Source organism: Oncorhynchus masou, chromosome 5, assembly GCF_036934945.1.
Source record: "Oncorhynchus masou masou isolate Uvic2021 chromosome 5, UVic_Omas_1.1, whole genome shotgun sequence".
Taxonomy (NCBI): domain Eukaryota; kingdom Metazoa; phylum Chordata; class Actinopteri; order Salmoniformes; family Salmonidae; genus Oncorhynchus; species Oncorhynchus masou.
The window spans coordinates 40,706,679-40,723,824 of NC_088216.1; the positions used below are offsets into that span (position 1 = coordinate 40,706,679).

Here is a 17,146-nt window from a genome sequence, read left to right on the forward strand (position 1 = left end):
CTGTCTCTGTGCCAGTTCATCTTGTATGTTTTTCCAAGTCAACCAGCGTTTTTCTGTTCACCTGCTTTTTTCTATTCTCCTTTTTCTAGTCCTCCCAGTTTTGACCCTTGCCTGTTTCTGGACTCTGTACCCACCTGCCTTGATCACGAGCCTGTCTGCTACTCTGTAACTCCTGGACTATGATCTGGTTTTGACCTTTTGCCTGTCCACGACCATTCTCTTGCCTACTTTTGGATTAATAAACATTGTAAGACTCCAACCATCTGCCTCCTGTGTCTGCATCTAGGTCTCGCCTTGTGCCATAATAGATTGTCTTGCAACAAGAGAATTACGAGTAACTAACGCTGACTGTAATTCTCTATCAACAAAGCAGGACATCTTTTCAATGATCAGCGCCCGTATTCATTAAGTGCTAATCTAGGATCAGTTTAGCCTTTTAGATCATCTGATCATAGATCAGCACTCAGACTCACGTCAACATTTCCCATCTTTTGAGGATGAATAGAGCGAATGAAATAAACAAAAACAAGGTTAAAGACATCAAACGTACAAAAATGAACTCTACACAATGCTACAAACTTGAGCGGTAATATCCTTCTATACATCCTTTGACTATCCCTTAGCACTCTGGTTGTACAACTGATGTACAACCCATCCTCACAATGGCATGATACATCTGGTGTTTTTGCAGACATCACACAACTATTGTATCACAACCATTGTGTCAAATGCTTTGTACAACCTGCGTGTGTCAGTTGTACAACCATAGTGTCAGTTGTACAACTTGAGTATGCACTAGGCCTATGGGCTGTGACCACACTCTCTGAGGGTGTCATGGGGACAAAAAAACATTTCCTATTCACACATTGGTATAATACACACTTGTACATGCGTGAAATAGGACAAATATAAGCACCCACAAAAGTATTATTATTATGTGCCTATGATATCTGACAGTGTGAACACTCTCTCCACGGCACCTGAACTCTGAGACGTAGTCCTCCGTGGTGGGACTCAGTTTGAGGAAGCTCCACATAGAGAACAGGCCATTGACGTTCAGGCTGGGCGGTGAGTTGAAGACCTGGCCAGCAGGGACCCTCGGTCCGTCCTTAGACCAGCTGACCGACACTTGTTCAGGACACAGAGGTTGAGCGTGCACTCCTCATCCTGCAGAGGGCGTAGTGGCTCACACTTGATAAATATCACATTCATAGGGGTGCCTGTTGAAAAAGACACATGGGTCATATTCATTAGGCACAAAATGGAAGAGAATTTACAGAAACAGGGATGGAGTAGCTGGACTTTTTGTTTTGCTATGATAAGCCCTAGTGAACATAACATGATGAGGCACATTACGTTTACACTAAAAAGTTATAAGAAGACACTTGAATATATATCTTGAATATCAGCTCCATCAGATTCTGTCTCTGTTGATGCATTCTCCTGACCAACATTATGAAAACCAAACATGTAGAATTCAATTCAATTTCCAGGATGAAGACTTCCCCACTAACTTGTATTTCATCTACACTCAATCTTTATGACAATTAACACAATATAGCCAAGCTCTGATTGGCAGAATACATTTGTGAGATTATTGTAAACAGGTAACTAAAACAAGAGTCTCAAACTGGTGGCCTGTGTGCCAGAATGTGGGCCCAGGGCCGAACGGGTTTGTGACCCAGAGCTAAAATGGCCACCATGTCTCTGATGAGTTAGTTACCTTGTGTGTTGATATGATCAACAATGTCTTTTGTATACTGGCCCAGAGAAACTGGAGTGATACACGCGGCACGTGTAGACCGCCCTCTTGTCCTCCTGAGCCATGGTCATCTCGATTTTACACCACACGCTACACACCTGCTCCCAATTGTTTCTCGACCACTCGAGATGGACTTTGTCCGGGTAGAACTTCTCAACCCGACAGCATAGCACCAGCAAACCTCTCCACCTTTGGGATCTGAGGAATACTGAACATTTTTAAGAACGAGGGAAAGTGAAGAGTGAAAAGAGTGCGTTCATTCTAAGTCTAAGAATTCAGACCCTTTGACTTTTTCCACATTTTGTTACGTTACAGCCTTATTCTATAATGTATTAAATATTTATTTTTCTTCCTAAATCCACACACAATACCCCATAATGACAAAGCGAAAACAGGTTTTTAGACATTTTTGCAAATGAAGAACAAAAATATCTTATATACATAAGTATTCAGACACTTTGCTATGAGACTCAAAATTGAGCTCAGGTCCATCCTGTTTCCAATGATTATCCTTGAGATGTTTCTACAACTTGATTGGAGTCCATCTGCGGTAAATTCAATTGATTGGACATGACATCGATAAGAAACATTACTGTGCAGCCGTGTTCATTGATCTGGCCAAAGCTTTCGACTCTGTCAATCACCACATCCTCATCGGCAGACTCGACAGCCTTGGTTTCTCAAATGATTGCCTCGCCTGGTTCACCAACTACTTCTCTGATAGAGTTCAGTGTGTCAAATCGGAGGGTCTGCTGTCCGGACCTCTGGCAGTCTCTATGGGGGTGCCACAGGGTTCAATTCCTGGACCGACTCTCTTCTCTGTATACATCAATGAGGTCGCTCTTGCTGCTGGTGAGTCTCTGATCCACCTCTACGCAGACGACACCATTCTGTATACTTCTGGCCCTTCTTTGGACACTGTGTTAACAACCCTCCAGGCAAGCTTCAATGCCATACAACTCTCCTTCCGTGGCCTCCAATTGCTCTTAAATACAAGTAAAACTAAATGCATGCTCTTCAACCGATCGCTACCCGCACCTGCCCGCCTGTCCAACATCACTACTCTGGACGGCTCTGACTTAGAATACGTGGACAACTACAAATACTTAGGTGTCTGGTTAGACTGTAAACTCTCCTTCCAGACCCATATCAAACATCTCCAATCCAAAGTTAAATCTAGAATTGGCTTCCTATTTCACAACAAAGCATCCTTCACTCATGCTGCCAAACATACCCTTGTAAAACTGACCATCCTACCAATCCTCGACTTTGGCGATGTCATTTACAAAATAGCCTCCAATACCCTACTCAACAAATTGGATGCAGTCTATCACAGTGCAATCCGTTTTGTCACCAAAGCCCCATATACTACCCACCATTTCGACCTGTACGCTCTCGTTGGCTGGCCCTCGCTTCATACTCGTCGCCAAACCCACTGGCTCCATGTCATCTACAAGACCCTGCTAGGTAAAGTCCCTCCTTATCTCAGCTCGCTGGTCACCATAGCATCTCCAACCTGTAGCACACGCTCCAGCAGGTATATCTCTCTAGTCACCCCCAAAAACAATTCTTTCTTTGGCCGCCTCTCCTTCCAGTTCTCTGCTGCCAATGACTGGAACGAACTACAAAAATCTCTGAAACTGGAAACACTTATCTCCCTCACTAGCTTTAAGCACCAACTGTCAGAGCAGCTCACAGATTACTGCACCTGTACATAGCCCACCTATATTTTAGCCCAAACAACTACCCCTTTCCCTACTGTATTTAATTTATTTATTTATTTTGCTCCTTTGCACCCCATTATTTTTATTTCTACTTTGCACATTCTTCCATTGCAAATCTACCATTCCAGTGTTTTACCTGCTATATTGTATTTACTTTGCCACCATGGCCTTTTTTTGCCTTTACCTCCCTTATCTCACCTCATTTGCTCACATCGTATATAGACTTGTTTGTACTGTATTATTGACTGTATGTTTGTTTTACTCCATGTGTAACTCTGTGTCGTTGTATGTGTCGAACTGCTTTGCTTTATCCTGGCCAGGTCACAATTGTAAATGAGAACTTGTTCTCAACTTGCCTACCTGGTTAAATAAAGGTGAAATAAAAATGTTGGTGGCAGAATCATCATACTGTGGGGATGTTTTTCAGCTGCAGTGACTGGGAGACTAGTCAGTGATCGAGGGAAAGATGAACGGAGCAAAGTACAGAGAGATCCTTGCTGAGGACCTCAGACTGGGGCAAAGGTTTACCTTCCAACAGGACAACACAGGAGTGGCTTCGGGACAAGTCTCAGCCAGAGCCCAGACTTGAACCCATTCAAACATCTGCGGAGAGACCTGAAAAAGCTGTGCATCGACACTGCAACCTGACAGAGCTTGAGAGGATCTGTAGAGAAGAATGGGAGAAACTCCCCAAATACATGCCAAGCTTGTAGCATCATACCCAAGAAGACTCGAGTCTGTAATCGCTGCCAAAGGTGATTCCACAAAGTACTTACAGTGCCTTGCGAAAGTATTCGGCCCCTTGAACTTTGTGACCTTTTGCCACATTTCAGGCTTCAAACATAAAGATATAAAACTGTATTTTTGTGTGGAGAATCAACAACAAGTGGGACACAATCATGAAGTGGAACGACATTTATTGGATATTTCAAACTTTTTTAACAAATCAAAAACTGAAAAATTGGGCGTGCAAAATTATTCAGCCCCCTTAAGTTAATACTTTGTAGCGCCACCTTGGGGTATGTCTCTATCAGTTTTGCACATCGAGAGACTGACATTTTTTTCCATTCCTCCTTGCAAAACAGCTCGAGCTCAGTGAGGTTGGATGGAGAGCATTTGTGAACAGCAGGTTTCAAATCAAATCAAATTTATTTATATAGCCCTTCGTACATCAGCTGATATCTCAAAGTGCTGTACAGAAACCCAGCCTAAAACCCCAAACAGCAAGCAATGCAGGTGTAGAAGCACGGTGGCTAGGAAAAACTCCCTAGAAAAGCCAAAACCTAGGAAGAAACCTAGAGAGGAACCAGGCTATGTGGGGTGGCCAGTCCTCTTCTGGCTGTGCCGGGTAGAGATTATAACAGAACATGGCCAAGATGTTCAAATGTTCATAAATGACCAGCATGGTCGAATAATAATAAGGCAGAACAGTTGAAACTGGAGCAGCAGCACGGCCAGGTGGACTGGGGACAGCAAGGAGTCATCATGTCAAGTAGTCCTGGGGCATGGTCCTAGGGCCGCGGTTCAGTTGAAACTGGAGCAGCAGCACGGCCAGGTGGACTGGGGACAGCAAGGAGTCATCATGTCAGGTAGTCCTGGGGCATGGTCCTAGGGCTCAGGTCCTCCGAGAGAGAGAAGGAGAGAATTAGAGAACGCACACTTAGATTCACACAGGACACCGAATTGGACAGGAGAAGTACTCCAGATATAACAAACTGACCCCAGCCCCCCGACACATAAACTACTGCAGCATAAATACTGAAGGCTGAGACAGGAGGGGTCAGGAGACACTGTGGCCCCACCCGAGGACACCCCCGGACAGGGCCAAACAGGAAGGATAACAGGAAGGATATAAAGGAAGGATATAAGGATTCAGTTCTTTCCACAGATTCTCGATTGGATTCAGGTCTGGACTTTGACTTGGCCATTCTAACACCTGGATATGTTTATTTTTGAACCATTCCATTGTAGATTTTGCTTTATGTTTTGGATCATGGTCTCGTTGGAAGACAAATCTCCATCCCAGTCTCAGGTCTTTTGCAGACTCCATCCGGTTTTCTTCCAGAATGGTCCTGTATTTGGCTCCATCCATCTTCCCATCAATTTTAACCATCTTCCCTGTCCCTGCTGAAGAAAAGCAGGCCCAAACCATGATGCTGCCACCACCATGTTTGACAGTGGGGATGGTGTGTTCAGGGTTATGGGCTGTGTTGCTTTTACGCCAAACATAACGTTTTGCATTGTTGCCAAAAAAATCAATTTTGGTTTCATCTGACCAGAGCACCTTCTTCCACATGTTTGGTGTGTCTCCCAGGTAGCTTGTGGCAAACTTTAAATGACACATTTTATGGATATCTTTAAGAAATGGCTTTCTTCTTGCCACTCTTCCATAGAGGCCAGGTTTGTGCAATATACAACTGATTGTTGTCCTATGGACAGAGTCTCCCACCTCAGCTGTAGATCTCTGCAGTTCATCCAGAGTGATCATGGGCCTCTTGGCTGCATCTCTGATCAGTCTTCTCCTTGTATGAGCTGAAAGTGTAGAGGGACAGCCAGGTCTTGGTAGATTTGCAGTGGTCTGATACTCCTTCCATTTCAATATTATCGCTTGCACAGTGCTCCTTGGGATGTTTAAAGCTTGGGCAATATTTTTGTATCCAAATCCGGCTTTAAACTTCTTCACAACAGTATCTCGGACCTGCCTGGTGTGTTCCTTGTTCTTCATGATGCTCTCTGCGCTTTTAACGGACCTCTGAGACTATCACAGTGCAGGTGCATTTATACGGAGACTTGATTACACACAGGTGGATTGTATTTATCATCATTAGTCATTTAGGTCAACATTGGATCATTCAGAGATCCTCACTGAACTTCTGGAGAGAGTTTGTTGCACTGAAAGTAAAGGGGCTGAATAATTTTGAACGCCCAATTTTTCAGTTTTTGATTTGTTAAAAAAGTTTGAAATATCCAATAAATGTCGTTCCACTTCATGATTGTGTCCCACTTGTTGTTGATTCTTCACAAAAAAATACAGTTTTATATCTTTATGTTTGAAGCCTGAAATGTGGCAAAAGGTCGCAAAGATCAAGGGGGCCGAATACTTTCGCAAGGCACTGTAGTAAAGGGTCTGAATACTTATGTTAATGTGTTATTTATTTTAAATTTGTAATACATTTTCTAACATTTCTAAAAACCTGCTTAGAATAAGGCTGTAATGTAATGAAATGTGGAAAAAGTCAATGGGTCTGAATACTTTCCGAATGCAATGTCAATGGCTTCTCCACTCCCTGTGGCTATAGCCTGGACATTGATTCAACTGCTCAAACTGTAGGTGCCATCTGGATTGAACACAGCCATTCCAGTACACACGTATTGTGTGAGGGTCCTGCGGGCAAGATATCACCATAAAAAAACATGCATAGCATAAACAGCTACTCTAGGATGTATTCGCATACATTTATTAATACAACAATAATAAAAACTGAACTTGTTTCATAGCCAAGACAAATACGGTTGTTTGCTTGTAGGGCTGACTTTGACATTTGTCCCAATAACGTTACTTCTAAGAAAACCCAAGTGATATTGCCATGACAATCAAAATACTGAGCATTTTTCCCCATACCTTTACAATCCAAAAGGATGAGCATAATTGTGATGGCATTGTTACTATCCCAGCAGCTATTCATTGGGATTCACGTTTGGTTGGGATGTTTACCGTGACAGGACTGGAGAGCAATTCTGAAAGTAAACATTTACACGCCTATCTCAGTCATGTGATTTCCCAGCTGCAAATTGAAACAGGAAAGCTCATAAAATAATTTCCCAGCTCCAATTGAAACAGGAAAGATCATAAAAGATCCCAAGTAAGGCCTTCCTTACATAACAAGGGATATGATTGTGGGCCATCAGAAAGGCAACATAGAATTTGGATTGAGAAATCATTGCCTGCCTGCAAACCGTGTGGGGTAGAATGAAGAACCTCATTCTAGATTCTCATCACATTGAATTAACCAGTGAAAGAAGTGGTCCTCTGCAGCTCAGTTGGTAGAGCATAGTGCTTGCAACACCAGAATAGTGGGTTTGATTCCGGGAACCACCCATCCTTAGAATGCATGACTGTGAGTCACTTTGGATGAAAGCGTCTGCCAAATAGTGTATATTATTATGTCAAGAAAAAACACAAACAAATAAAGCCAAGGGTCTTTTATTTAAATAACAAATATTTGTAGTAACATAACATTGTCAGACCGACAGCTTCTCCACTGTCTATGCCTATATGCTACCATCTAAATATCAAATAGAACACTTAACAAATCAGTGCCAAACGGGCCATGTCCTTGTAAATGCATGGTACAAACGATCTCATAGGTTCCCTTTAACAGACCATCGACCTCTTTCTCCCACTCACCCGAACTTTATCAAGCGTATTGACAACGGCGTTGGGCTTCTTGGACGAAGCTGAAAAAGATACCACAGCAACATCTCTGCAGTGCGGTGCAGCTCTGCAACTTCAATTTATTTCATGATTTGAAACCATGTAGATCCCCAGCAGTCACTCAACAGCTTTTCAACAGCGAAGTATTGAGAGCACGTCTTGCATGGTTCTGCGATGTGTGCGTTTTTCATCCAGCACCGGGGACCTATACAATTTAGGAAACCTTTACTTTACAATGGTCGGCCTGCCCAAAAACGTCCCCGATATACACGAGCTTCTGCACCCTGTTTCATCAGTTCTATTTTCTTGAGAAACTGCAGGAGGGCCACACTGTTCGCCTCAACAGCCGTTTACAAATCACTGTTTTTTTCTGCTTGCAGACAAGTGGCACAATTGCATGTATTTAAAAGTTCTGCCACCCTTAGTTTCAGTGTAAAACTGACAGGGATATTTCAACAGTCGAAATGTAAAAAGACTGGAGATTCAGCCAGGTCACAGATGCTATCACTATCACATCTGTAGGAATAATTCACGAAGGCAAATGATGTTTTTCAATGTTTTCATAAAATAACTATCACACATTACGTTTTTCCATACGTGTTGTCGTTCATATGGGCTTAATCGATGTATGAGTCGAAATGAATGCTAGGCCTATGGTATGGGCCTACAATTTTCCAATGATAGTTTCACTAAGTGAAGCATGGGAAAAGTTTCATTAGGAGTTCGATTTCTTAAGGAATATTTTAAATGTTGTCGAGATGTCGGCCCCTGGTGTCAAAAGTTTGAAATGGAGTCTCTTGCAATTTGAGACTTGCAATTTGAGACGCTTGTCTCTGCCACGTAGCTTCAACTTCCTGATGTAAAGTCATACATTGTGTTGCTCCGAAGTTAACCAAATGCATCTTCATCAGAAACATTGTAAGAACATGGTAAGCAAATTTACTACAAAAAGGCTACAAAAAACAAAGCATCTTAGTCATTGCCGTACGTAAATGAGTGCACTCGAGCGCGTTCTCTGGAGTTTAACGGGATACTTGCCTTTGAGTTTATCCGCATGATGGGAAATCTTACATTTTGTTTTACCTCGTCGTTTCTTCTTTGATTTTAACTTTCAGCCAATTTTGGTAAGGGTAGTTAGTGTATGTAGTCTACTGTCTAGGCTATATCTGTGCTTTAGCTTATTAATATACGAACATTCAATAACGTTATTCCATGATAGCAATGATGCCTACCGTCCAAAGATGTACAATCAAGCAATAATTTATTTTACACTTCTGATATGATAAATATAAAACATACTGGTGTTTTACTGATAAGCGCATCAACAATGGCAACAGGTAAAATCGTGGTGAATATCGTATGTATTTTGCACCTTCAATGTATTTCTTATTTTCCATATAGCCATTAGTATGAACCATATAGGCCTGTTTGTTTTGAGCAAGCAATAAAACTGTGGTGTTTGGATGGTGACAGAATAGAATGGAATATAATATTATTATACTGTAAATTGAATAGAATAGATGGGATATAATAGATTAAAAGGCCTTGTAATCAATGTATTACCGTTATTCTAATTGAAACAACGCTGCTGCAGTATTTTTGAAAGGACATGTTAAATTCATCAATGCATTGTCATCTCCTCTCAGCAGCCTATTTGCAAGGAATATTACATTTTACTACCAGTGCATAAGGTGCTTATTCCAAACGGAGAAAAGGAGCAATGATCTGATTAACGGCCAGAGTACATTTTGTTGAGCCAATCTCAAGTGGTCTTGTCTAATGAAATCAGTGGCATAAACAGGGGAGTTGTCATGACTACAGAGCTGTGCCGCCTCTTGCACTCGCTGTTTTGTTCATGCGCCGCAGGACGTCTCCTTATTGGGCGCGCGAGGTCATAAGCGTTTTATTTCTCTATTTATAAACATCATTTTTTATGTTACATGGATTATTTTTGCCTCTGTTTTAGAGTCGAGAAATGCCAACATGGACTGAGCCTTGCTTGAACTGAAATGTGTTTTTAGTTGAAGGAATAGCAACTCAATATTATGGGTAAGTTATTTGGATTATTTCAACCTAATTATCTTACAACATCAAGACAAGCTGTTATGAAATGACACAAAATAACTTATGAGACCACTAATTGTAAAATCCAGGTGAAATATTTGCACATTGCCACTATGTTCTACTGTCCAGCTCCTGTTATTTCATTGGACGTGCATAAAACCCAATTATGTACATATACAGTACCTATATATATATATATATATATATATATATATATATATATATATATCATTGGTAAAACCCCTTTATTAAGTAAAACCATGTGGCATAGAAAACACATACTTTTTTTTTTGCCTGAATATACAACCACTAACAACTAAAATAATGTAGACGTACAGTAGGCCTAACAGTACATGTATGCAATACTTATCCAGTGCAATACTTATGCATATGCTGAACTGTAAAAAAAACAAAAAAAAACGTTATCATCATTGAAGACACCACTTTGTAGAGTTTACAACCATTATCCTGGAGTTTTGCTAGATTAATCCGAAATAGATATTGCATGTAAAACACGTATACCTGGACATGAAGAACATAATCAATTATTAATGTCCATTCTCCAAACATGAGCATACATTTGAATAGTTAATGTTTCTTCTATGGGACACAGAATATGTATGATAAGCACATTTTTTATCTGCTTTACTAAATGTCCTCTATATAGGCACACATACAGTAATATGAAAATAGACACAAATGATTACATTGTGTTGCACCTTAATATGTTTTACCTTCTGTGGAAACCATTATCAATTGTATCACATCATCCAAAGATCATTCAAATGTTAACGAAATGAATCCTATACTCACATAATGAATTGTATACTTATATACTCCAAACCTTTTTCTTCTTCCCTAGGTTGCTCCACCCTGGCCCTCTCCAGTGTGGTGTCCACGCTTGGTGGCCTGGTCTTTGGCTACGAGCTGGGGATTATCTCCGGGGCTCTCCTCCAGCTCCAGGCCGAGTTCCGACTCACTTGTGTCCAGCAGGAGGCTGTGGTCAGTGCCCTTCTGATCGGGGCCTTGCTGGCCTCCCTGGTTGGTGGTTGGCTGATTGATCGCTACGGCCGGAGGAACTCCATCCTCCACAGCAACGTCCTCATCCTGGCCGGGAGTTTGATTCTGGTCAGCAACTCTTACTTGGCACTGGTGGTGGGCAGAATCACGGTGGGCTTCGCCATGTGCATCTCCTCCATGTCCTGCTGTATCTTTGTATCGGAGATGGTCACCCCCAAGCACAGAGGTTTTTTGGTGACTCTGTACGAAGTTGGTATCACTGTGGGCATCCTGGGAGCTTACGCCATAAACTATATCCTGTCCGATGCCAGGCAGGGATGGAAGTATATGTTTGGGTTAGCCATCGTGCCTACTTTGGCTCAGTTTGTCTCCATTTGGTTTCTCCCGTCCAATGCCGGAACACCTGCAGCAGGCCAAAGGGCAGGTGCTCAAAGCCAAAGAGGTCTTATTCATTCCATTGAGAATCACAAAGTGGAGAATTCGGCACATGTTTCCAACATACTCGATAACCCACAGTACAGCTTTCTGCACCTCTTTCAACAGAAGGACAACATGAGGACCAGGACTACCATTGCACTAGGCTTGGTGATCTTTCAACAGTTCACAGGTCAGCCCAATGTGCTCTTCTACTCCTCAACCATCTTTCAATCAGTGGGCTTCAAGAGCAATGCCTCGGCAGTGCTGGCGTCCTTGGGCTTGGGGGTAGTCAAGGTGATCGCCACCTTGGTCTCCATGGTGTTTGCCGATAGGGTTGGCAGGAGGCCTCTGCTCATTGGTGGATGTATAGTAATGTCTGTGTGTTTGATGACCATAGGACTTTTGAGCGGGCGTTCAGTGGTCAACACCAACACACCCTGTAATGCTGGGGATTATGTCAATAACAGCACACCCCTATCGCAGCTAACGGTGGAAAATCAATCAAACTTTGACATTTCTGTCAGTCAACGCCTTGGACGTCACGATAGGACCGAAGTAAGGCATATCGCTTACGATGCTGAGAGATCCTTAGGTACTTTGATGCCAGTGGCTTCTCCAGCTGTCCACAATGGAGTGGTGAACTGGATCATTTTATTCTGTATGATGGCAGTCGTCAGTGCATACTCAGTTGGATTTGGACCAAGTAAGTACTTTCTCCTAGGATTATTCATAATTATCGTGTTTTCTGGCTAATTATCTAAATGTGGGGCCACAAGATTGTTGTTAAGCTTAGCTAGAACTTGCTTTTGACAATCATATGGCGTTGTCTTGTGAATGACTAGAGGTTAATGTTTGTGAATTTTCCGTTGCATAGTGACCTGGCTCATTTTGAGTGAAATATTTCCTGCTGCGGTCAGAGGGAGAGCGTTTGCCTTCACAAACTGCTTCAACTGGGCTGCCAACTTAATTGTCACATTCTCCTTCTTGAATGTCATCAGTAAGTGTCTACCTCTATGAATTCACATTCAAACAAGTCCAGTTTACTACCATGCATTCGGAAAGTATTCAGACCCCTTGACTTTTTCCACATTTTGTTACGTTAGAGCCATATTCTAAAATTGATTAAATATTTTTTCCCCTCATCAGTCTACACATAATACCCCATAATGACAAAGCAAAAACAGGTTTTTAGAATTGTTGCACATTTATTAAAAATAAAAAAATGAAATACCTTATTTACATAAATATTCAGACCCTTTGCTATGAGACTCGAAATTGAGCTCAGGTGCATCCTGTTTCCATTGATCATCCTTGAGATGTTTCTACAACTTGATTGGTGTCAAACTGTGGTAAATTCAATTGATTGGACATGATTTGGAAAGGCACACACCTGTCTATATAAGGTCCCACAGTTGACAGTGCATGTCAGAGCAAAAACCAAGCCATGAGATTCTCTGGTCTGATGAAACCAAGATTGATCTCTTTGGCCTGAAAGCCAAGCATCACGTCTGGAGGAAACCTGGCACCATCCCTACGGTGAAGCATGGTGGTTGCAGCATCATGCTGTGGGGATGTTTTTCAGCTGCAGGGACTGGGAGAACAGTCAGAATTGAGGGAAAGATTAACGGAACAAAGTACAGCGAGACACTTGATGAAAACCTGCTCCAGAGCGCTCAAAGCCTCAAACTGGGGTGACTTTTCACCTTCCAACAGGACAACGACCCTAAGTACACAGCCAAGACAACGCAGGAGTGGCTTCGGGTCTCTGAATGTCTCTGAATGTCCTTAAGTGGCCCAGCCGGAGCCTTGATGTGAACCCAATCTAACATCTCTGGAGAGACCTGAAAAAAGCTGTGCAGCAACGCTCTCCATCCAACCTGACAGCGCTTGAGAGGATCTGGAGAGAATAATGGGAGAAACTCCGCAAATACAGGTGTGCCAAGCTTGTAGCGTCATACCCAAGACTCGAGGCTGTAATCGCTGCAAAGGGTGCTTCAACAAAGTACTGAGTAAAGGGTCTGAATACTCATGTATTTTCTAAAAACCTATTTTTGCTTTTTCATTATGGGGTATTGTGTGTAGATTGATGAGAAATAAAACACAATTTAATCCATTTTAGAATAAGGCTGTAACATAACAAAATGTGGTAAAAGGCAAGGGGTATAAATACTTGCTGAATGTACTGTATATAGTGCCAGTCAAAAGTTTGGGCACATCTACTCATTCAAGGGTTAAATCTTCAAAGATTGAACTATATTCCTTGTATGGCGCTCAACCTAGAATGCAGTGCAGTATTTAGTTAAAAAGTATCTACCTGGCAATTAAGTTGATTATGTTTCGTCACCAGATGTGATTGGTTTGTCTGGGACATTCCTTTCTTATGGGCTGATTGGAGTGGGAGCGGTGGTGTTCTTTTACTTCATGTTACCAGAGACCAAAGGGAAATCACTGGAGCAAATAGACAGGGAGCTCTGTTTGAAAAGGTATAACTCAAACTTCAGTCTATCATTATGCAGTAAAAATAGAAATGCTATTTTCAATGTGATCTGAAATGCAGTTAGATCTAGGAACTTATCTGTTATTTCTTTTGTAGGGTACACAACAGTGAAGAATGCTGTAACATCCTTAGCAGGAGAATCACTTCCCACGGGTATCAAAGAGTGCACATTGTTAGCTCAGCAACCCAATGTTGAGTAAGTCTATACAAGTGTTACATTCTAAGTATATATATTTATTTTTTACACTCTTGCAACCTGACTGAAACAACGGACTGATGCTAATGGCGGTATTGAAAAGTTTAGCATAGTGATCCGTCCAGCTACCATAGCAGAGCTTACGACATGACTGAACAATGTTTTTATTGCACTGGTATTTCAAATGTATTTTTCGAATGCTTGTGAACAATTCTGTCACTTGTTTTCACAAATGAAAATGAAACACAATGTTTTTGCAAGTGACTCTGCTCTTTCTACTACTTTTCAAGTCTGCAAGAAAAATAACAGCAGTTTTCCATTTCCATCAAAAGTCAACCTATACGGAGGTCATCATCTGGCATCACCATCATCAGTTTAGGAGTCTGAGATCGCTGATCCACTGAGGGAGTCTTGCTCTAACCAATGACAATATTGTCCTATCCTTCACTTTGTTCTATGTACAACCCAAGTATGCCTAGCCTACAATGTTTATGTTTGTAAAAATGTTTAACCATTTAGAGAACCATAATGGAAATACGTTTTCAAACTTTTGTGTCATCCTCAAAGATTTTAAATGCATTATCCAAGTGTGGTTGTATTGTGTTTGAAATCAAATAAATCTATAACCTCGGCTCCATAGCCGCATGGGGCTCCTTAACCGGGCCTTTATGGCGCAATTGGTGATCTAATCTAATTAGTAATTCAAAGTCGTTAGTCTTTCAAGTTCACTAGAATTCATCAAATGGCACTCTGACAGATAATGAAGCTCTAAAACAGTAGTCTAACTAAACCTAGCAGTACAATAAAAATGTATCACAATTGTCACAATTCATTTTAAACATAGCAAAATGTATATACAGTGCATTCGGAAGTATTCAGACCCCTTGACTTTTCCACATGTTGTTACGTTGCAGCCTTATTCTACACCATGCTCCTCAATCTAAACACAATAACCCACAATGACAAAGTGAAAAAGTTGCATATTTAATCAAAATCAAAAACATCTTATTTACAGTTGAAGTCGGAAGTTTGCATACACCTTAGCCAAATACATTTAAACTCCGTTTTTCACAATTCCTGACATTTATTCCAAGTAAAAATGCCCCGTCTTAGGTCAGTTAGGATCACCATTTTATTTTACAAATCTGAAATGTCAGCATAACAGTAGAGAGAAGGATTTATTTCAGCTTTTATTTCTTTCATCACATTCCCAGTGGGTAAGAAGTTCACATACCCTTAATTTGTATTTGGTAGCATTGCCTTTAAATTGTTTAACTTGGGTCAAACATTTTGGGTAGCCTTCCACAAGCTTCCCACAATAAGTTGAGTGAATATTGGATATTGGCCCATTCCTCCTGCCAGAACTAGTGTAACTGAGTTAGGTTTTTAGGCCTCCTTGCCCCCACATGCTTTTTCAGTTCTGCATACAAATCTTCTATAGGATTGAGGTCAGGGCTTTGTGATGGCCACTCCAATACCTTGACTTTGACTGTTTATATAGATACTTTTGTACCCGTCTCCTCCAGCATCTTCACAATGTTCCTTTGCTGTTGTTCTGGGATTGATTTGCACTATTCGCACTAAAGTACGTTCATCTCTAGGAGACAGAACGCGTCTCCTTCCTGAGCGTTACGACGGCTGCGTTGTCCCATGGTGTTTATACTTGCGTACTATTGTTTGTACAGATGAATGTGGTACTTTCAGGCATTTGGAAATTGCTCCCAAGGATGAACCAGACTTGTGGAGGTCTACATTTTTTTTCTGAGGTCTTGGCTGATTTCTTTTGATTTTCCCATGATGTCAAGCATAGAGGCACTGAATATGAAGGTAGGCCTTGAAATACATCCACATGTACACCTCCAATTGACTCAAATGATGTCAAATGATGCCTATTAGAAGCTTCTAAAACCATGACATAATTTTCTGGAATTTCCCAAACTATTTAAAAGGCACAGTCAACTTAGTGAATGTAAACTTCTGACCCACTGGAATTCTGATACAGTGAATTATAAGGGAAATAATCTGTAAACAATTGTTGGAAAAATGACTTGTGTCATGCACAAAGTAGATGTCCTAACCGACTTGCCAAAACTATAGTTTGTGGAGTGGTTGAAAATGAGTTTTAATGACTCCAAACTAAATGTATGTAAACTTCCGACTTCAACTGTACATAAGTATTCAGACCCTTTGCCTATGAGATTCGAAATTGAGCTCAGGTGCCTCCTGTTTCCATTGATCATCCTTGAGATGTTTCTACAACTTGATTGGAGTCCACCTGTTGTAAATTCAATTGATTGGACATGATTTGGAAAGGCACACACACCGGTCTATATAAGCTCCCACAGTTGACAGTGCATGTCAGATCAAAAACCAAGCCACGAGGTCGAAGGAATTTCCGCCAAGCTCAGACAGGATTGTGTCGAGGCACAGATCTAGGCATGTATATCAACAAACTTCTGCAGCTTTGAAGGTTCCCAAGAACACAGCGGCCTCAATCATTCTTTAATGGAAGACATTTGGAACCACCAAGGCTCTTCCTAGAGCTGGCCACCGAGCCAAACTGAGAAAGTGGGGGAGAAGGGCCTTGGTCAGAGAGGTGACCAAGAACCCAATGGTCACTCTGACAGAGCTCTAGAGTCTCTCTGTGGAGATGGGAGAACCTACCAGAAGGACAACCATCTCTGCAGCACCCCACCAATCAGGCCTTTATGGTAGAGTGACCAGAAGGAAGCCACTCCTCCGTAAAAGGCACATGACAGCCCACTTGGAGTTTGATAAAAGGTATTTAAAGGACTCAGACCAAGAGAAACAAGATTCTCTGGTCTGATGAAACCAAGATCAAAATCTTCGGCCTGAATGCCAAGCGTCACATCTGGAGGAAACCTAGCACCATCCCTATGGTGAAGCATGATGGTGGCAGCATCATCATGCTGTGGGGATGTTTTTCCACCGGCAGGGACTGGGAGACTTGTCAAGATTGAGGGAAAGATGAACGGAGCAAAGTACAGAGAGATCCTTGATGAAAACCTGC

General features: G+C 41.7%; 1 protein-coding gene across 2 annotated transcripts; it reads left to right on the forward strand.

The window, feature by feature from the left end:
- Positions 1 to 8,739: 8,739 nt before the first annotated feature.
- On the forward strand, positions 8,740 to 14,747 carry LOC135539582 (solute carrier family 2, facilitated glucose transporter member 10-like). Of its 2 annotated transcripts, none has more exons than XM_064965543.1 (7): positions 8,740 to 8,850; positions 9,888 to 9,970; positions 10,848 to 12,125; positions 12,297 to 12,419; positions 13,770 to 13,905; positions 14,016 to 14,115; positions 14,406 to 14,747. In XM_064965543.1, the coding sequence occupies exons 2-6, from the start codon at positions 9,967 to 9,969 to the stop codon at positions 14,113 to 14,115; spliced, it is 1,641 nt and encodes a 546-aa protein (XP_064821615.1). In that variant the 5' UTR covers positions 8,740 to 8,850; positions 9,888 to 9,966; the 3' UTR covers positions 14,406 to 14,747. The 2 variants fall into 2 exon arrangements, with proteins under 2 accessions (XP_064821615.1, XP_064821616.1); XM_064965544.1 differs by having other exon boundaries at positions 14,448 to 14,747.
- The last annotated feature ends 2,399 nt before the right edge of the window (positions 14,748 to 17,146 follow it).

What these genes read in the sequence shown, in the direction of transcription:
- LOC135539582 (XM_064965543.1), top strand. An exon ending in CTCAGTTGGATTTGGACCAA is followed by an intron (nt 12,126 to 12,296) that starts GTAAGTACTTTC and finishes TCCGTTGCATAG; the next exon opens with TGACCTGGCTCATTTTGAGT. An exon ending in AGGGAGCTCTGTTTGAAAAG is followed by an intron (nt 13,906 to 14,015) that starts GTATAACTCAAA and finishes TTTCTTTTGTAG; the next exon opens with GGTACACAACAGTGAAGAAT.